We start from the raw sequence: 20,525 nt of genomic DNA on the forward strand, positions 1-20,525 counted from the left end.
GTCTTGCAGGATGGAGGCAATGAGGGCGGCCTACACATTCCCAGCTCAACAAATAGCTCTTATGCAGACATCCTAATTTCTGTAACTGACTCTGTTCGAATACTCCCTTCACAGGGCTTTGGGATTAGGCAAGAAGTGTACCTCTGATGACTGTGAGAATGTCCCTCCCCAATCTCTAAATAAAGACCAAGAAGCGGGGAGCGATGGATGCTGGGAGCCACGGGGATGGGCCATCTGGGTTGGCCCCAGGGAGCACCTGGCCATAGGAGACCAGCAGCTAGCTGCCTGCGGAATGTGGAGTCCTAACTCCTTTGTCCCCAGCTTTGGGCCCGGTTCCCAATTCCAGAGCAACGAGAGGCGGCTCCCTAACATCCTGTTATGTAATGCTAACCTGTTCCTTTCGGCAGTGACAGATACGACTGTAATTTTAAGATAACTTCCAAACCAGGAAGGTGAGTGTATGGCAGTGAGAGGCCAGGCACCAGCTCTCCTAATAGTCAGTGAGCTAAGCCCTTCCTGTAGGAAGGCCGCCAGGGCCTGGTGCGGCTGGCAGCCTCTGAACTGGCTGCATGTTGTGGGTTGTCCTGCTCACTCTGACCTTATGTGCTGTTTGCACACAGGCTAGGAAGCACTAACAGCCTCAATCCATACTAAAGATACACAACTTGGCCCACAGATCGCCAGAGTTTATTAGATCAGAAGCTGATAGCAGACTAACAAATATTCTTGATCAGTTGCAACATGGCAACGGAGATCAGCGTGGGATTAGTTGTTCCTAGGCCTAGCTCCCTCCTTACGTACTGTATTATTTTGGGACACCTGGACCTCCACCTTGCTGAACATAGATGGGATTGAGATGTTCACTAAGCCAACCCACTGTAATCTGAAGGCAATCAAGGCCTTTTATTTTAAAGTGGAACAGAGTTCAAATTTATTTTGGCTCTAGAACCATTTTGTTTTTTCCAAATATGATACGATTTGGAATCCCAATAAATAAAGCAGGTAAAGTGAGGAGTGAGTCCTCGGGTTACTTCAACCTTCATTGTTTGACACAATATATTTCCCTGTTGACTGGGCCCAGCAGCACCTCTGTGGGGTTCTGGGTTCCATGGAGCAAATTACTCAGTTGTAGGATGGTCAGTTTTTGTTTTCTCAGACCAAGTTCGATTTGTCCAATCTGCTATTTTCTAGACTGTTCATAAAGAGGAAATTTACCCCAAAAGACGGGGAGTGGAGCGCTATCAGATCCTGAAACCTAAGGAGGGTAACCACCGAGGGACTGGAAAGGCCTTTCTTCCCTCTCACCTTGGGCTTCCCCAAGGTCCTCCTTTCACATGGTCAGAGAGGCTCCGGGGTAATGAGATACATTGAAGGAGGAAGCGAATCTACCCGTGTGTTTTTCAAAGACAACAGTTGTTTGTGCCTTGAGCTTTCCCTGAAGGAGCCCGGCTGGTGATGGAGGGGAAACACAGTCTCTGGGGGTGGAATCGAGGCTCCCTGGAATTTCCGGCAAGTTACTTAAGAGTCTCTGAACCTCAGTTTCCTCAGTGATAAAATGGAGACAATATCTATTCTGCTGGGTTGTTAGCATTAAATGATATAACTGAATAAAACTTAGCGATGACTCGTTTTTCTCAAAGGCTAGTTCCTGTCCCTCTAAAGCTGGGTTTAGCAATTCTGTAAGGAATCTGTTGAAACGTCTAAGGCCCAAGTTAATGAGCTGGTAACTGTATGTCTTTCCTTGGGCCCCTTAAAAATAACAGATGAAGACAAGTGACTTAATGTCACCTATTCTTTCCTGGATATTTTTGGAGCAGCAGCTGAACAGCTATACCTGGAGTCTGAATAACGGAAGAAGCGGAACGGAGAATCACTGGGTCAGGTCTTATATTTCAAGGGGAAAAAAATACTACTTCCATCTTCACAGAGTGGCAGCTGGAGACTTGGGGAGTGCTAGCTGGGAAAGGGCGTGGGCAAGACCCAGCAGAGCACCTGGTGGACACTGATGAGAGTCTTTGACTGGAGGAAATAAATTGAGATGGTTGATCCGAAGCCAGCCCCCCAGCTCAGATGCAATTTAGGAGAAAACCTAATGTATACTGTAATTAATGCCCCTGGCTGGGAAGGAAGGCGCGGGATGTGACTCCAGAGATGGTATCACGCTCCCAACGGCCCGAATGGTTTCAAAGGCACTGACCCCTCCCTCAGCAGGGGAATAGGGAGTCTTCCAGGGTTAAGATGGCTATTTCGTCTTCCCTCCACAAAAATAAAATAACGATAAAATCGTTTTAAAACTTGAACATGGAAAACAGACCTCTCCTAGGCACAGCTGCCCGACCTTGAATGGATAAGAGATGTGACAAAAACACTGCTCTGCTGGGCTCTTGGGTAAGCAGATGGGCCTTCTGTCTCTGGCGGTTGGTCATCTCTGACCAGGAGCTCCTCCCTGATTCGCCAGTCGAAATGGATCATTTGCCATGTGTGTCATGGCAGGACGAAGGGTGGGTCGCTCTGCTCTAAGGCTATTTCCCCAAACCTGGTGCATTTACACAGAGATCCTTGGGTCCCATCTTTCAGCATCTGGTTTGGTAAGCACTAGGCTGGGGCCCAGGTACCTGTATTTTTTTAAAGCTCCCAAGGCGATTCTAATCTGTTTCAGGAACTCTACCCAAAAAGTCCAGGAAGTTCTGGCGTTTTAATTTAATCACACTAAAAGCAGCAGAGGCTGACAAAGCTGCCCCAAGTCCTGAGCAAGCTCTGGAGTTGATGCCTGTTTTCTTGAAAGTACAGAGGGAGGTTCACCGTGAGGGAGAATTGAAGCGTTTGGTTGTTTAAGTTTACTTCTCGCTGAAAACCTTGGGCCCTTTGGCTCCTGCTTTGTTTTTTAGAAATCTTAACTATTCTTCTAAAATACACCTGGTAAGAAAGCTCAAGGTGGACATTTGGTAAAATGCCAAAGCTGCCTTGGGTACTATCCTGAGACTCCAGCACCGCAGACTACCCGAGATTGGCGCACACACAATAAAAATAACTTCTAAGGTTCCTTAGAAAGGAAGTATCAGAGACACATACCCTTCTGAATTCCAGTCAAACAGTAACGCATGTAATAACAACACCTTTATATAAAAAAAAAAAAAAGTCTCAGCATGACAAATGGCTCTATTTTCAGAAGGATCTTGTATCTGCAGAGGATTATGTGATCTTGAAAAGTGGAGTGACTGGAAACAACACTCAGCTTCTCTTCTCCACTCATGCCAACAAGTCAAAAGCAACATACAAACAAACTCCCACAGCACCACTCGCGGCAGCCACTTTCCAAAGACATACGGCTTCTACTGAGCAAGCATCCCAGCGACACACCTGCAGATCTCCATGCCAGAGTCAAAGCGGGACAAGAGGAGAAGGCTCACCATGTGACAGACTGTGCTAGTCATTTTAATGCCCTACCTTGCCTTCCACATCATCTCATTACATCTCATCTCATCTCTCCATCCATCCATTCATTTGAAGGGATGGAGAGATTCAAGATACAGTGATTGGGGGTGATGAAGTGCAATGGCTATGATGACCTGGGAGACCTCCCAAAGCCAACGTCCCTGATTACCTTGGGTCATCTGCAAGTGGAAAGCATGGGCTAAGAATCCCCATCCACAGGTCCTAGAGGTGACCTTTTGTACAAATTCCCCTCCCACACCCCCCAACAAAGCCCAACTGTGTCTCCCTTCCATGGAGGCTTTGCTTGGATGAATCCTTCCTTTTGGGACCTGGAGCCACTTCCCCAAGGGCTCTTTCTACCGAGTCAATGACTCAGCGTCATAATCTGCAACTCCACTCCTGGCAGGGACTTTGAACCTCTGGTTTTGACCTGGTCTTTAGGAATTCATTTGCCTTGATTCTGTAGGACCTACTTGGTCTGGCATTTCACTATCAGATCCAATTGATAAGATTTGGAACTGCTACTCTCGGCACTGAGTTCTGGGGGACCTCCTTCATACAAATTACTGTAGTTAAAATTTTTTCCCTTGAAAAATTGACCAAAAACCCAAAAAACAAACAAAAAAACCCACCATTTTTCTAGGATGGAGTTGGGCATTACCATTTTCCTAGTAAAAAATTGGCTTTGCTTAAAACATCCCAGTAGGCTCCGCATTATTTGGCCAAAAGAACAGCAGTGGTTTTAAAAGCCAGCCCTGGACATGGTACTTGGGCAAGACTTGGTGACCCAGCTTTCTTTTATTTGGAAGAAAGGAGATCTGAAAGAGAACAGCTATTTGTTCCTTGGGAAGTGAGGTGCCTGTTATTGGTTTTAAAAATGATGTAGCCAGGGTTGTTGAGGGCTGGACTACTGTTTCATGTCCTTTTATTTCCAAAGTCTTCTCTTCATTAACAAAATATTGTTGTCAAGATGTCTGAAGGCGATTTGTTCAGAAAAGGGATAGTAGAAGAGGAAGACAAGTAGGTAGATGGGTAGGAGGGTCCTAAACCTCTTGGGGTCCAGAAGCCTCCTTCGGCACCCCCGAGAGAGTTAGCATCTCTAGTGAGGCCACAAATGGAGTCCCCTTGCATCATGGCTGGTGACCCTGCTTTGAAAGCTCCCTGCTATTTGCAAAATAAAAATCCTAATTCCTTGGCTTGACATTCAAGGCCCTTCTGCCTCAGACAGATACTCACTGACCCTTGAACATGAACAGGGTCTCCTATCTGAGTCACCACCTTTGCCCTCACTAAACTGACTTTTCTGTCTCTCCTGTCTCCAAAACTCAGTTGCTCCCATATAAGTGTGGGTCAGAGGGTAACTTAATATAGCTGTGAGTGGGGTAATTTGGCTCTCTTCAGCACATACCCATTGACTCAACAATTTTACTTTTAGAATCTATTCTACAGAAGCATCAGAACAATGCCCAAAGGACGTCATATGAGGATGTTTCCTGCAGAACTATGATAGCAAAACAATGGACACAGCTTAAACGCCTACCAAACAGGAAAGGCATAAATAGGACATAACTGTAAAATGGCACATTCTACAGCCATTACCAACCCTGCAGAAGAGAGATGAGCTTCCACACGGATGGCCAGCTTCTAGCGTTGGTGAAAAACGCATGTGGCACAGTGGCGTGCGCTGAGCTTATTTTCATAAAAAGATGTTATTTGTGCACTGTGTTTAAGTATAAACACCAGAAACACCAAGTTTAGCAATAGCTATCTCTGTGATGAGGCGTCGAGGACAATTGTTTTCCAACGTTATTTATATCATGGAATTTTTTTTACGAGGATCACGTATTACCCGGTGAACAGATGAACAATACAGATAACACGTTCTGAAGGCCCAGCTCAGATCCCACCGCTCCTGGAGTGCCTGCCCTGACTACTTCCGTTGAAGGAGCTGTCCCCTCCCTGAACTCAGTGGTGATCATCCGGAGCAGGGAGTGAATCTCCTGAGGGCATCTCTCCTGCTGCCTCGGGCTGTGCTACCATTACCTTCTCCCGCCAACCAGATCATAAGCTTCTTAAAGGTGCGGGTGCCCTACTTTTCATTTCACCCCACAGACTCTCTCCCCACCCAATGTTGCACTTTGTCTTCGCAAAGGATCTGTTCGTGAAGGTCTGGGGAATGGCAGTTTCCTTCTAGCCCTGGGGTAAAGTCTTCCTGGCCAGGCCGACCGGACCATCACTTCCGCACAGAGGGAGCCACTCAAATACCATCTAAGCTCCTGACTGGGCTGGAGACCCATTACCTTCCCAGTACCATCAACCTGGATAGATGCTCAGTCCTATGCCCAACTTGTAAGGGGGGGAAGGGGAGAGAATGAGCGTTTCCCTGGAGATCACCCAGGCTCCCCAGTTGCAATGACACTGCAGCTACAATGCTGCTTTCCTCTTGAGGCCACTGGGGTGGGGAGGTGGGGAGGCAGCAAACCCCTTGGGAAATGGCACCTGTGTATTTGCAGTCAGTCCTCTTATTATCCAAGAGGCCCTGGCCCCAGTCACTTGGAACCCGGCACAAAACAGCTGTGCTGCTCTCAGAAAGAAACGGACGGATGGCGGGAAAGGGGAAAAAGATGACACTAACAAAACAACAAACTGAACTCAACCGCGTACCCCTGCATGTGGCAGCTCTGGCACATCTGGCCACTGAGAGATAAACGAAAATTCTACCACCATCAAACTGCCAAGATGTGGATCCAAATGAAAGCTTTTAATTTGAGGGAGCCGAGTGGTTTGGGTGAAGCACTGTGCACTGGAGGGTACGGCTGAGTACGACAATATTTACTCTGACTCTCTGTTCCCTTTCTGGGGGCCCATAGTACTGAGCAAACAGCATTTAATCTCTCACCCCTGACAGTTGTTGGGAAAATTGGATATATTTCTTTGTTCTGTTCTCTCTCCCTTAAGAGAGAATTCAACAGATATTTAGATTGAAGTGACTAAGGGACTGGCTGCTGGGGATTTCATAGGCCAGGCAATGATCCCGAGTGTGGGGCCTGGAGGCTGTGGTTCAACAGTCCCCTCCCCTTACGCAACTCAGGGGGAAGGCTCCAAATCAAATTCTGCCTAAAAATGCCCCCTGCACTGTTCTGCACTCACTCGCACCACCTTAGGGGTGTGCTTCTAGGAAAGCTGTTACCCTTTCTCCTTCAGGCTACCCGGGTTCAGGATATAGTAAATCCCCCCCCATTAAAATGATTATGCTTTACTCATTCCTGGAAAGATGGAGACTTCTTTTACAGTAATCCTGCAAAATGAAAGGAAAGAGGAACGTGCTTTCTCTGTAAAAAGAGGATCAGTTTCAAAGGGTGGTAGAGACTAGACGCAACTGCAGCCTTTAGTGTCTCGGCGCCCGGCACAGGGCAGGCACTTAGTAAATGCAAATTAAAGAAATTCATTAGTCAGTCCTGCTACTAATAGGTTTTCCTGAATTTCCTTTTCTTGAATAGGTCTATAGCAAGGTTTCTCAACTTTGCCACTTTGGACATTTGGGCTGGATAATTCTATTTGTGGGGGTGTCCTGTGCATTGTAGGACGTTTAGCTGCATCTCTGGCCTCTGCCCACTTCATGCCAAACACACTCCACCCAGTGGCAACAATGAGAAATATCTCCAGACATTGCCAGGTGTCCCCCAGGGGGCAAAACTGCCCCTAATTGAGAACCACTGGTCTAGAGACTTCTCTTTGCTTTACATATATCAATGAAGATTAAAAAAAAAAAAAAAAGCACAAAAAAATCCTCTACTTCTGAACTTCCTCCACCAGGGAATTACACCGCCCCTTCCCCCTCTCCTACTCAAGGCATGTCTGAAAATTTAGACGCTGCAATGCCCTCCACATCTGTGTCGCTGGGGGGAGCTGCGAGGAGGCCAACAGAGATGCCATTTTCTTTGGTCACTTCCTGTCTTACAATGGACGATTTAGTGAATCCAGGAGGAAGAGCACTGGATTTTACATGAGCCAATACCACACGCATGAGAGAGCTCTGAGCCTGGCTTTCAGGGACTGTCCAGCCGGGACTGGTGCTGCAGGCCGGGTGTCGAGACGTGTCCTTGTGCCCTAGGCTGCTCAGCTTTGCAGGTCCACGCCACTGCCCATGCCCTCTGCAGGCACGCTCCAATGGCACGGAGTTTCTCCCTCCTGGGCTGGGATCTTCACCCTGAAGCTGTGGCGGAGCTTCAAAGGGTTGGGATGGAAATCTTGGCAAGAGGCAACAACCCATGCACCAACCACAGAACAAGTACAGCCTGCTCAGATTTGGCCTCACCTCCTATTTGCTGCGGGGGTGGTGCTCATGTGACTCCCTACAAAGAGTCCCCGAACTCTGATGGGGGCTAGGCCTTGGAGGGGCTGTCCTGAGACTGACGGATGTGTTCTCTGTGCCTGAGAAATCACAGTGATTTTTTTTTTTTTTTTAAACACAGCGATGCCCTGCAGAGTTCTACAATGGATATGAGAGAACAAAACTTGGGACGAAGGGGTTCTAGGGAGCTGAAGCTCAGGCCCTGGATGTGGAGAGAAAACAGCAGCTCTGAAAACAGAGAATACGAAGGACACTGGGCTAGGCGGTCAGCTGATCCTGAGCCTCCAGTGAGTGACCTTCTGTCTCCCTGGTTAGTGGTGGCACGAGGGCCACCAGGCAGAGGGCACCCAGCGGAAAATTCCCAGCTCCGGTCACCTTACGGAGAGAGGTATTCTTGATTGTGTGGCTCGGAGGTTTCCAGGGAGAAACAGAAAAATAAAAAGTGCTTTAATCCCTTTCTTTGGTCTGGACAGCGGCGTGTGTGACAGGAGCCGGGTGGAGAGGACTGACCCAGATGACCCTGGTCTCCATCCATACGCATCAGAAACCTCGGATCTAGCCCACTGGCACTGCGGCTTTCTCCAAAGAAAATGTGCTCCTATTGATGATGCTGACACAGTCAACTTCCAGAGATGGATGGGAAGAGAGAGCCGGTAAAGCTGTATGCCTCAGATTAAAAAAAAAAAAAGGAAAGAAATGCTGATGCACAACTGTTAGCTTACTGGCAACCAAGTCATTTTCTTTGATGGTGCTGGTTCTGAAGCTGTGGCTGCTGAAGGGAAAAACAGCCCCTGGCTGTCGCTCATTCATTCAACAATCGTTTTGTGAGCATCTGCCACGGGCCAGCGTTGTACCAGCTGCTGAGGCACGGTGATCAAGACGACAGCTCTTGTCTTCATGGAGCTCCTGACAGAACAGTGAGCTAGCATGAGTTAGCATGAGGTAGCATGATCTGGAAACCATAGATCAGAACTCCGCTGACAGTGGGTGGGGGTGCAGGGTGCCCAGGAAAGCCCACAGGAGAGGTCACGTTTGAGCTGACCTTTAAAGAGGAATGACTAGATGCTCCCCAGCTGAGTGGCACAGGAGTGGGGAGGACCTGGGAGTGGAGAAGGCAGAGGCCACGCTAAGGCACAGGGCCTCCTCTCAGCCAGCATGGGGTTTCAAGCAGAAAGTGACAAGGTCAGGTTTTATTTTAGAAGGAAGGTCTTGGGGTGGGGAGGGGTGTGCTAATTATTTACAGTGCTGAGTAGACATTTATTTGGAAATGGTTTGCCTTCTGAATTGGTCATACCCCTTATTTTCAGTTCCCGGCTAATAACACTCCACCAAAAACAGCTGGGAAACTCCCTTCTCTCCCTTTTGGGGGGGTTGTTCACATTGCAGTCTGGATTCTGGAAGTCGAATGATGATGGGATTGGGGTCACAAGGGAGTCCCGTGGAACATACTTGTCCTCAGATTGTACTGCAGGCTCCTGATTCTGCCTTTTCCTTTGCGGTCTAACTGCAGGACCAGTGAGGGAGATTTCTACCTGTGATGCAGGTTGGCGAGCCCCTGGAAGCAGCACTCAGCAAGAGCATTCTGGGCTGAGTCTTCTGGGGCCCCTTCTTCCACATCCATTAAGCAACCCAAATACTAAGGACAATGGCTCTGAGTGTGAGAGCTGAACCCAGAGCGCCATTCACCTCCAAGGACCTTTTCCTCTAGGGCAGGGTTTCCCAGCCTTGGCACCACTGACATTTAGGACCAGATCATGTAGTTGTTTGCTGTGGGGGCTATCCTGGGCATTAGGGGATATTAAGCAGCATCCCTGGCCTCTACACACTAGTTGTCAGTAGCGCCCCCAAGTTGTGACAACCAGAAATGCTTGAGACACTGTAAGCATCCTTGTGGGGCAAGCTCAGCCCCCAGCTGAGAACCACTTTTCTACAGGACAGTTTTCCATCGTCATTTCACTGGACCTCGCAACAGCATTTAGCGCAACTGATCGCTCTTCCTCTTGAAACTTGCCTTCCTTGGTACACACTCCTTGTTTCTCTTCTAAGCCTCTGGCCAATTCTTTGGAGACCGCAGGGGCCTCTCCATCCTCTGCCTGGTCTCCAAGGGCTGCCATACCTCAGTGTTGGCACCTGAGCCTCTCCTCAGGATACTTTACACTGCCTCCCTCTCATCCAGCCCCAGGATTTTAAATACTTTCTATTTGCCAAACACTCCCAAATCCTGCCTCCAGCCCAGATCTCTTGTCTAAGTTCCAGACTCATTTCTGTTTGTTCTAGATGTCTCGTTGGCATCACAAGGTCCATCCATCTTCCTTCAAAATCCATGTCTCTTCTCACCCACATCTATTGGTTGTCCAAGCCACACATACAGGTTATCCTGATTCTTCCCTTTTTCTTACCTTCACAACCAGTCCAGACCAATCCCTGTCAATTCTGCCTTCAAAATACACCTTAAAATGCTCTGCTCCCAGCCCTCCAGTTCAAGCCATCATATAACCTAAATAACCAATAATGTAGACACCAATGACCTCAGTGGTTTCCTGACTTCCACCCTGCTCCCTTCCAGTCCATTCTCCATCCAGGGCAATCTTTCAAAAGCACAAGTCAGGTCATATAATTTGATTTCTTAAAAGGCATTCTATTGCACTTGAAAAAACACACAAAAAAAACTAAGTGTCTTAACATGGCCCCACCCCCTACCCAGCCTCCCTTGCACCATTCCTCTTTGTCCCCACCTCGGCCACCACGCTGGCCATCTTCTGCTCACTCACTTGTGCCACCTCGGGGCCCCCACACATGCTGCTACCTTCACCTGGAGCACCATCCCCCAGCTCTCTCCATCCGGCGGGGACAGGCATGTCACTTCCTGATCCCATCCTTTGAAGTCCAGTTTCCCTATGTGTACTCATGGGATTGTTTATTGTTTGGCTCCCCTGCTGGATTAGAAGTGTCCTGAGGGAAGGAACTCTCAGTATCTCTTCTGCCCATTGCCATGTTCCCCATCTTAATACTGTGAGTCACATTCAGTGAATACTTATTGGATGAATGACTATACACCTCTCATTTCCCTGATCACACTGCATCCAGAAAATAATACTATGACCCAGAGAAATGAATGACTCTGAAGCAAAAAGACAACATTCCTGGAATGTCTGTGTCAGTGAAAACAAGCTTCCCAGTGGTGGTTCTTGGGAGCAGGAGGCACAGGGAAATGAGTCAGGCACCAGGGATCAGACCGTAACGAGGCTTGCTGATTTCCTCATTAGTGTTCCACACTTGTCCTAAGACTTTCCACAAATTGGGAGGGAACTCCCTGAGTGACGGGCAGAATCACCCCAAAGCCATCAAAGAGGAAGAGCTGAAATTAGGGTTTTCTGACAACACTGCCTTTCTGGGAGGTCTGAGCTCCCCAGAGGCCAGATGTCCAGGAAGGACAGCAGCACCCCAAGGTCCAAGGAGCCACAGAAGTGATGGGGCAACAGCTTCACCCAATATGTTGCCCAATGCTCTGCACATCACTGAAGCCCCATAAGTGTGGGTGAATTTCATAAGTAACTACAGAAACATTTCCTCTGTGCCCTGAGACATGGGAAGCCGAGTTTCTCCTCTCCGGCAGGTCCACAGTTACAAAGAAAGCATCTCACTTTGTGTTTGTGAAAATTCATGGGTGTGGCTGGTTGCAGAGTGTACTATAAATTGATGGCGCTAAGAAGCTCAGCCTTCGACTCACACGGAGAGTAGCTCACATCATAGCCTCTTCTGGTCTTTGAATGGCCCGCAGCTGTGGAGCTCGCGCCTGCAATTAAGCAACTCCGCATTTGCTAAGCTCAGGTTAGACCTACACAGCCAAACGAATCCCAAAATGTGGAGGCAAAAAATCCCAAACCACATTGGGAGCCGGGTTTGTGCAGCGGTGGGATTTATTTTTAACGGGCTTATTTATTGGGTCTTAAATCAGCCTTAACGAATCTGAAAGAGGAGTTTCAAGGTCCACGTGTTACGGCTCAAGGACGAGCCTGGGGCCCTGAGTCCAAACATACTGTGATTGGCTGCATGTTGCTAAACAACAAAAATAGCCCTGCAGCGGCTGTCCTTGCAGGGCTGCGGCCTTATTTACAAGGGGATCGCCCAGGCTCCCTAAGGAGCCGTCAATAAAACACTAACGGGATATAAACGATGACTTGCACCCACAGTAAAGTAAAAAGGTTGGGCTGAGGCAAACAATGGATTCTGGTAGGGTAGACGCTATTGAGAAAGATATTCTCTTGAATATATTCTTAGTCAAGACAAAAAAAAAGGAGAAGCCCCCATGAAAGGGCTTCCTGCTTGGAGACAGAAAGGTTCAGTGCTGAGAGGAGCTGCCCAAAGTTCAATATTCATTCAGAGGGGATTGACTGAGCATTTTCTGCGTGTTAGACCCTCAAAGATAGAACCCTCACAGCTGGGGAGACAGGCTGTGCAGAAGCCTGGAAAAAGAGGAAGCCAGAGGTAGCTGCTGTTTTTTGGTTAAAAAGTCCTTGCCCAAGGATATGTTTATTGATTTTAGAAAGAAAGAGAGGGAGAGAAACACTGATGTGAGAAACATTGATCAGTTGCCTCCCATATGCTCCCTGACTGGGTATCGAACCTGCAACCTTTTTTGGTGTACAGGCAGATGCTCCAACTAACTGAGCAACCTGGCTGGGGTGGTAACTACTGTGTTTTTTTTGTGTGTTTTTTTTAAGAGAGGCTAGTATGTTGGGTAGTTCAACCTTGCGAATATTTTGCTGCCCAGAATGATGGCAGAACTGGGGAGATAGGAAGACTAAATTGAAACTGAGTGGCAGCCACGGCCATTGATGGGCCCTGAGGAGTCCAGGCTTGATTGTGAGACTTGCAATTAAGAATCCAGCAAGACGTGAAACCAGACTGAATCAACATGAGGACAGATGGAAGTCTCCAGGTTAGGATGGACTTAATGATACTTGCTTAATGAATGAATAAGTCTCTTCCACATGTCATTCCCTCTCTTGCTCACCTCGGATTCTTTGTAGTAGCGTTCTGGAATTTCATCGCAGGCGATATCAATAAAGCAAACTTCTCTCTCAAGGTCTTTGGCTTCGCTGTCAAAAATCTGAAAGAGCAGAGCAAGAGATCAAAGGTTAGTGACAGCCTCAAGGTGCCCACGGGATAGAACAGTGCCCCATAGAGCATCTTCACATGGCTCAGTGCCCCTGGCTGTTGCCTTCTGGGGCCTCAGAATGTGCAGGAATCGTGAAAGGCTTTTATTCATTGCCTGTGTTTCGTCACATCAGAGGCAGGTGTAGCATCAATCACCGCTGGATAGAAGAGAAGGAAGGTTGTTTTCAGAAGTTCAAGAATGAAGAAATAAATATCTTCCCAAAATGACTGCTGATTTTTGGCAGGTAATCTGAACAGGGCTCCGTGAAGGGGCTAAAAAGGGTCTGGGCTAGATACAGGACATAAAAGCAGTAATATAACCCAAGAATTAGAGAATTTAAAAGTGTGAGGGTATTTTTTTCATTAAAAACTTTCTATTTAATTTCACAAGGAATGCATGCTCACTGTAGAAAATACAGATAAACAGTAGAAAGTAAAGACTGTCCGAAATCCCAGTACCCGGGGCTACACTCAGTGGTATTCTCGATCATTTAAGAGCATGGTTTCCTTGGTACATGGAGGGGTAAGAAGGTAGAACCTTGAAAAGGTACTGAGATGGCTTCCTGCCAGTCTACTCCAGGTTTCACGGCCCACAATATCCATCACTTGCATAGAAATATGTAAGATGGCCACATATACGGATACAAAGTTTGGTGGAAAGATTACCTTCCTCTAGTTTTGCCACTTGCCATTTTCCTGGACTAATGTGATCACCTTCCCAGACCTTCAGAAGGATGGTCAACAGATTAAGTTTGCAAAACCACTCCATCCTGGCAGGAGGTTTTAACTGTACCCCCTCCCCCCACTGTTGAACTAATTCCAGCTGGGGAATCATCCGTTAGCACTAATTAAATCTGACTCTTCAGCAGGGAATGAAATATTTTGGAAGAACAGGGTGGTTGATGCCTAGGAACATTGTCTTGACACAAATTTGGTGCCTATTAATAACATGATCTCCCAGGAGGGCAACTGCAGGCCCTCCCTGCCTGCTACCTCTCCCTTGCTTGGCTTCTCAGGTTGAAACAATAAGTCCTTTCCAAATGCTTTCTGAATAACATTGGTGCTGGTAATTAGCCTCCAAGTCTGCTGTTTGCTCTGTAGCTAATTTTCTTTTAAAATGGTTGGAGACCAGGCTCTTTCAGATTTGTCCAAGGAGTTGAACTCCACGGTTGGATCTGAGGTGGCCACTGCATTTTCCTTAGAGGCAGAGAAAGATGGGCTCCCGGATCAGCTCTGATTCCCTCCACTGCCACCCCAAGCCAAGTGCTTTGGGACATTCCTACAGTGTTTGGGAGGGGCAGGTGGATTGCTTTGGAATGAAAGAGAGAGATGGTGGGGAGACAGGTTCAAGTTTGAGTGGAAAAGTGTCTTGTGGAATGAAATACTGGGTCTCAGGTTGTTTGTGTGAGTGTTTTCCCTCCTTTTCATGCATGAGTCTCTCTTAAGTGTGTGCCAAGAGAAGAAAGATGCGTGCCTCATTAGGAAAACAAAACAACATGGAACACCCCAGAGGGAAATGAGCTTCTGGAGAGTAAATTACAAAGGAAGTTAGAGCTGCTTGACATTTATTGGTGGTAAAAATTTATGGCACTGAAAGAAGGGGAAATAAATGGGGGTTAAGTGAGTTATTGACTGATTATGTGATTTTTCCTACTTTAATTCAAACATTTTTGATCACCTGTTATACCAGTTCTCACATTGCTGCCTCTCAGCTCCAAGTTCAGCCTCTGGTCACTGCTCTGAGCAAATGGGCTGGCCCCTGTAACTCCTGTAAGCTGTGTACCTGAGGGACCCTGCAGGGAGATGGGAGCTTCTCTTACTGGTTTGGATCTGACTCCTGCCGCAGACTCTGCCAATGGGGGCAGTCAGTGATGCTCTCCCAGCTGCGTGCCACAGTGTCTTGTTGCTTGGTGACCTTGCAGCCCTGGCCTTCACCGTGACTCTTCTGGACGCATGCACCAAGCACTCCAGGCCTTGCACTGGCAGCGGTGCTCTGACTCTACACACCTGCCGTCAGTCTCATTTACCTGTGCAGAGGGCAGCAGGCTGCTTTCTGCTGCCCAGCAACTGTGGGCCAGCTCCGGCACAGACAACTCAGCAAACTTTCCCGCTGCCCCGTGGGCTACGACCATGACTTCTGCAACGGGGCCTGAGCCCTAATCCTGGAGAGGGGCCCCGTCCAAGTATGTTCTTCCTTGGGTATTTCTTCTCTCTCAGCCTTAGGTACATTTTATGAGGAGAGTATTACTGTTCCCAATTTTCAAATGAGAAAACCAAAGCTCAAAGAAGTAAAGAGTTTTGCCTGAGGTCACACAGCCAGTCAGCAGGGAAGCTCGGATCTAGGGCAAGTCTCAGGCCTTCACCACCAGGCTCCGCTTTGGACTGCCTCTTGGCACCCAACCGAGAAGATACATATCAGGCAAAAGTATCCAGAAAGAAGAAATTGGAATCTGGTTCTCCTACTGCTACCTATAAAATGTATGTCCCCAAAGAGATGGGAGCTTTTCTCCTCATTGGGTAGCTGATGCTGCAGTGGAATCTACACAGGGACCCTACGGTTCAAACTCTGGTCTCCTTCATTAATGTGACACTTAACTCTTGCATTGCAATCAATGAAATACCACGCAAGCACCTTTGCAGTAAACGTTTCAGGGTGGGGTTCCCACCACCTAAACAAAGCCACAAAAAATTACTCTGAGGACCTCATCGTCCTCTTCAGGCTTGAGATGACAAAGAGTCATAATTTCTGATAAATAAGTAATCTCCCAATGATTAGAGAGTTTAGGAGATGCTCTTAGGTTCTCAATAAGTACCTGCTGAATTAATGGAAAGCATTAGTGTCTGCTTTCCAAAATGGAATCTATGGCAGGAGTTTTGCTTACGAACTGACGTTAGTTTCCTTTCATGAGCCCCAGTTCTACTTCCGTGGCTGTAAGCACCCTAACTTTCCATAAATCCCAAAATAGGGTTCAGTGTGGAGTGGAAACCTCCTAGTATTGGCCAGTAGGCCCTATATTGGGAATACGGGTATTTGGGTTTGAATTCAGTTATCTCCTCTTTGTAACTTCGGGCAAGGCCCTACACCTCCTCTGGGTCTCCATGTCCTCAGGTGCAGAATAAAAGGCCTCGTCTAGATGGACAGGTATCAGAGAGCTGTGAAACATCCTGGAATTGTACCCAGAATTTGGGGAAATGTATTTTTCTGGAGACACTGACTACTTTCATGTGATTATCAAAGAGATATGTGGCCCCAGTGAAGTTGAGATCAAGTGACCCAGATCACCACTAACATTCCTTCTAGTTCAAGTGTCTGGGATGCTGAGTGATCTCTGGGTCAAGTCAGTCTCTCAAGTCTCCCTCTTTGGCTCAGTACTTCTCTGCCCCTTCACCCCACAGCCAGCTGATTTGGGTGGTGCACAGAGGGGCTGTGGCAGAGAAATAGGAAGTGTGGGTGGTCAGGATGTAGTGTAATCAGAGGCCACAGCTGGGGTGAAACAGCCTGATCTTCTTGCTCATTTTAGGGCACGATCCAGAATTGAGCCAACACTGTTACAGACAGAGGCTTAGCCAGGCCTCCAGGGAAAACAGCAAGACTAAGTATTCATCTGGGCTTCCCCAGTGGCAGCAACAACTGCCAGGACTCTGGTCCAATCACCACCTCTTTGAGTAAGAGATCTGCCGAGATAGCTCCAGGACAAGATGTATCTTGTTGAAACATTATCAAGTAAAACTCCTCCAGGATCGCATCTGACACAGGTGTTATGCACCTTCAGGCCTTGGGCAGAATTTCTTTTTGAGATGGCAGTTGGGTTTGGGAGCTAACTGTGGTACTTTCCCTTATCCTCTATAATAACATTCCCATCTTTGGTTATTTATCAGACATGCCCACCTACGGATCATCTGCAGTAGGTTCCAGTGCCAATCTGGTGGATTCTCCTAACCCCTCCCACCACCAGGCAATGAACACCCCACAAACAAACTCCTTTTAATATAAACTGAGCAATACTACAAGGAAAAGGCAAGTCTCCCAAGTAAATACTATCTTATAGATTCCAAAATAAAAAGTAAGCCCAGCCGATGTGGTTCAGTAGTTGAGAGTCAACCTATGAACCAGGAGATCATGATTCAATTCCTGGTCAAGGGCACATGCCTGGGTTTTGGACTCGATCCCCAGTAGGGGGTGTGTAGGAGGCAGCCGATCAATGATTCTCATCATTGATGTATCTAGCTCTCTCTCCCTCTCCCCCTTCCTTTCTCTGAAATCAATAAAAACATATTAAAAAATAAAAAGGGAGCAATTTTCCCTTTTTTGTAAAGCATTATGAACATTAAGTATCAAGCACCTTTAAAATCTTCATATAGTTTGACATAGTAAAGCTTAAGCTTTGAGAAGTTATCCAAAGAATTTTAAGTAAAAGGAAAGCATTATGCACAAAGATTTCCACTGCGACATTATTGTAACAGCAAGAAAAAAAAGAGAGAAAGCAAGCAAGCAGCTTAAATATCCCAGGATGGGAGAATGGCCAAGGAAATGATGATAAATCCATCTGATGAACTATTATGTAGCCATTAATAACTCCATTCTTAAAAAAGATTTTCCCAGAGGGTAAACATGGGGTGGGTGGGATGGTGAAATGGAGATGCCCCACACTTAATGCAGGCAAATGCTGAGTTGTGAGGTCATAAGTCATGAGGGAAAGGTGCATTGAGAGATAATGGACTGTGTCTTAACAACCCACTAGACTTCTTCCATGGACAGGAGTTTCTCTCTAGATTGTGTACTCTGTCGTTTTGCTTCTTAAATTTTGTGTCTCTCTTGTTACAGCCCATCGAGGGAGGCCACTGTGTCTGACAGCTCTTCAGAAATCCACAATCCTGGGACTCAGATTCGGCAGCCCTTCTCTCTATAAAATAGTAACTTTTGTGGTTTTAGATCCAAGTTTAGATGGGAACTCTCTGTACTTTCTGCACAATTTTTCCGTAAACCTAAAACTGCTCTAAAAAAATAAAGTCTATTATTAAAAAAAATATTGATGGTGGGGAGAAGGGGGGGACCTCCAAGCTGAGGAGCTGTGTGGATTTTACCTTCCTGCCATCTGCCCAAGTTACCAAGGATGCACGGTAGGGGTGGTTGATTAGTAGGGATTTTGAAGAAAATCTACCAGTCATCTTGTTTTATGCTTCAGATATGATTAAAGGGACAGAGAGTCCCAGCTAAGCCACAGTTCTCTCCCTTTATTTCGCTCCACTTGGGAGGTCTCAGGGGGGAAGCAACTGACTAAGAAACACCAACAAAGAATTCAGCAAGCAGGCACGCAGGAAGCAGAATTACTGTTCTAACAATGCTTTCATTTTAATGCTCTGGATTTGTAAAGTGGCGATTGGTTTGGTGGAGGGCAGTGGATGTCGATCCCCGGCTGATACACAAGGCATATGGGGCTAGAGTTGGCTCATGGTTTCTGGATCATCACTTAACAGCAGCATAGCTGGTAGGGAGGGCCCTTCCCAGTCCTCCTTTTGACTAGGCCTTGCCCTTGGGCTCTGCCCTTGGATCGTTTGGTCCAGTTTTAGCAAGAATCCTGTCAAGATGGCCAGAGTCCTCCTTCCATCCAGATTCCCCACCCTGAACCTGGGCTGCAGACCTCCCCTGGTCCTTGTGCCCAGAATTGAGCCTGTCTCTCTCGCCTACGACAAAACCTGGCTGTCATGGTCCCTGAATGAAGTCGGCCTTACTGTCTTTAACAAGAATCATGGATAATTTTCCTTCTTAACATGGCCCAGTGGAGGAGGCAAGGACCGTCCTTTCCCTTTCTCCACCCGCCTCCAAGGGTGCAGAAAATTAAAAAAACCCAACAGACAGAAACCTGAAGACAACAGAAGAGACAGAAGAACCGGGGTGAAGTTGGGTATTGCTCGCCAGTGAAGTTCAGAATGAAAAGCTGCTGTTCAATGCGCCTGGGGAAATGAGAACAGCAGAGATAAAAGGGGGAGGGGTGCCTGGGACAGTGAGTGGCAGGATGACCGCAGGGAGAAGAGCACAACAAAGTGAAGATGTACAAAAAGCAGGAACCCTCTGAGTGAAAGGACACTCCTTTCTGTCCCAGAATCTGTGTCTAGAAAGAGCCCCAGCAAACCAGCGCAGGGCTGAGAGCCATTTCCTGCCCTGACCCGAGATCCATGCAGGAAGCAATGGAGAACCCTGGCTGATCTGGGTGGGATGAAAGGTGAGGGAGAAGGTTCTAGAGAACGTAATCAGAGTGACGTGATGACCAATGAGAAAAAGATTCTGGCCAGAGAAGCGATGTTCTAATAAGGTGCCCCAGGTCATGGCCACTAATTAAGAAAAGGAAAGAGAAGTACATTAAAGCAACGCAGCAGGGTCACAGTGCTATCGCTGGATCCATTTACTAAAAAGCCTTTCATGGCACAAAGACGCTTCTAAGTTACAGTTCCCCGGGCAGCTGTAACAGGGCTCTTTTCATCAGCTGGATCTAATTTCAGTACAGAGCAGCCTCAATCCCAAACCTTCCTCTGGGGCCGCAGCCACCGCTGGACACGCAGACAGTGTCACGCAGGCCACACTTCGCGTGTGCACGTGTGGATCCTGGCACCTGACGTGCTGTATGGTTTCCCTGCAGTAGGATCAATATGCTTCCTAAAATAAGCCTCAGAAGCTGAGCTTAAAATAGACTCAATTTCTCCCAGTTCCTTCTTATGTCAATTCACAAGGTGGTCTGTGGGAACTAGAACTGCTGGTTTTCTCAAGTCAACGAATCGATATTTAACCTGCAAGCGCTCACAGGCTCCCTCTGGGACAGCCTTCAACGGCCTCAGTGTTTGGGGCTCACCACAGCAAGGCAGCTCTGATCCCCACCCTCCCTCATACCTTTTCTGAGCCTGAACATTAAATCCTTTGCACAGAGAGGCAGAGCTCCCGACATAGGAAAACGACTGCTATTTGCTTTTCCCTGAGAAGGCACTAACTCAGTCTTGAGGGGAGAAATAAAATACTGAGATGGATGGCTTGCTGAGGCCCGCCTGCCACCCAGGGAAGTCACAAGACAGGAGTATGACGAGCAGGCAGCCAGAGTTTCCAGGGCCTCCTGTCTCCTTCCAGCTCACTGCCCGCATGCCTCCTCTCGGGGCAGGACAATGGGGTAGGCACCCCCCCCAACCACTTAAGATTCAGGATAAAATGCATCAACTGTCAGAAAAAAACAAAATAAAGGAACAGATTGTTACATTTTCCAGGTAGGTTGTATTCTGTTTGGTTTTCCCTTCTGCAGGGATTGGTTCTAAATATCTCCCCAGGCAAAGTCGGGAACTGCTCGAGGCCTCCTGGCTGAGCGCCATAGACCTGGCCCAGGCAGCTGACCGAAGGCTCCAGAAGGAGCTCCCCAGGAAGGTATGGGTCAGATAGACGCTGGCCAGCAGATGGGAGGGGGCTGGCTTCCCGCGCTCTCCCCAAGGTGGAGGCATAATTAGGCCAGATGCCTTGGAGAGGGCCAGTCCCTTCTGTTTCCCCAGGAAGGAGGAGCCTGGGGCCTCATTCCTACCTGGGCAGAACAGCTCTCAG

General features: G+C 47.7%; 1 protein-coding gene across 1 annotated transcript in view; it reads right to left on the bottom strand.

Moving 5' to 3' along the window:
* Window positions 1-20,525, bottom strand: part of PITPNC1 (phosphatidylinositol transfer protein cytoplasmic 1) — a 184,380-nt gene that overhangs the window by 27,900 nt on the left and 135,955 nt on the right. Inside the window, exon 6 of the mRNA XM_087826317.1 lies at window positions 12,807-12,902. Coding sequence (XP_087682443.1) covers window positions 12,807-12,902 — 96 coding nt within the window. The remainder of the gene's footprint in view (window positions 1-12,806; window positions 12,903-20,525) is intronic.

This window comes from Miniopterus natalensis, chromosome 17 (genome assembly GCF_054644295.1).
Source record: "Miniopterus natalensis isolate mMinNat1 chromosome 17, mMinNat1.hap1, whole genome shotgun sequence".
NCBI classification, from domain to species: Eukaryota; Metazoa; Chordata; class Mammalia; order Chiroptera; family Miniopteridae; genus Miniopterus; species Miniopterus natalensis.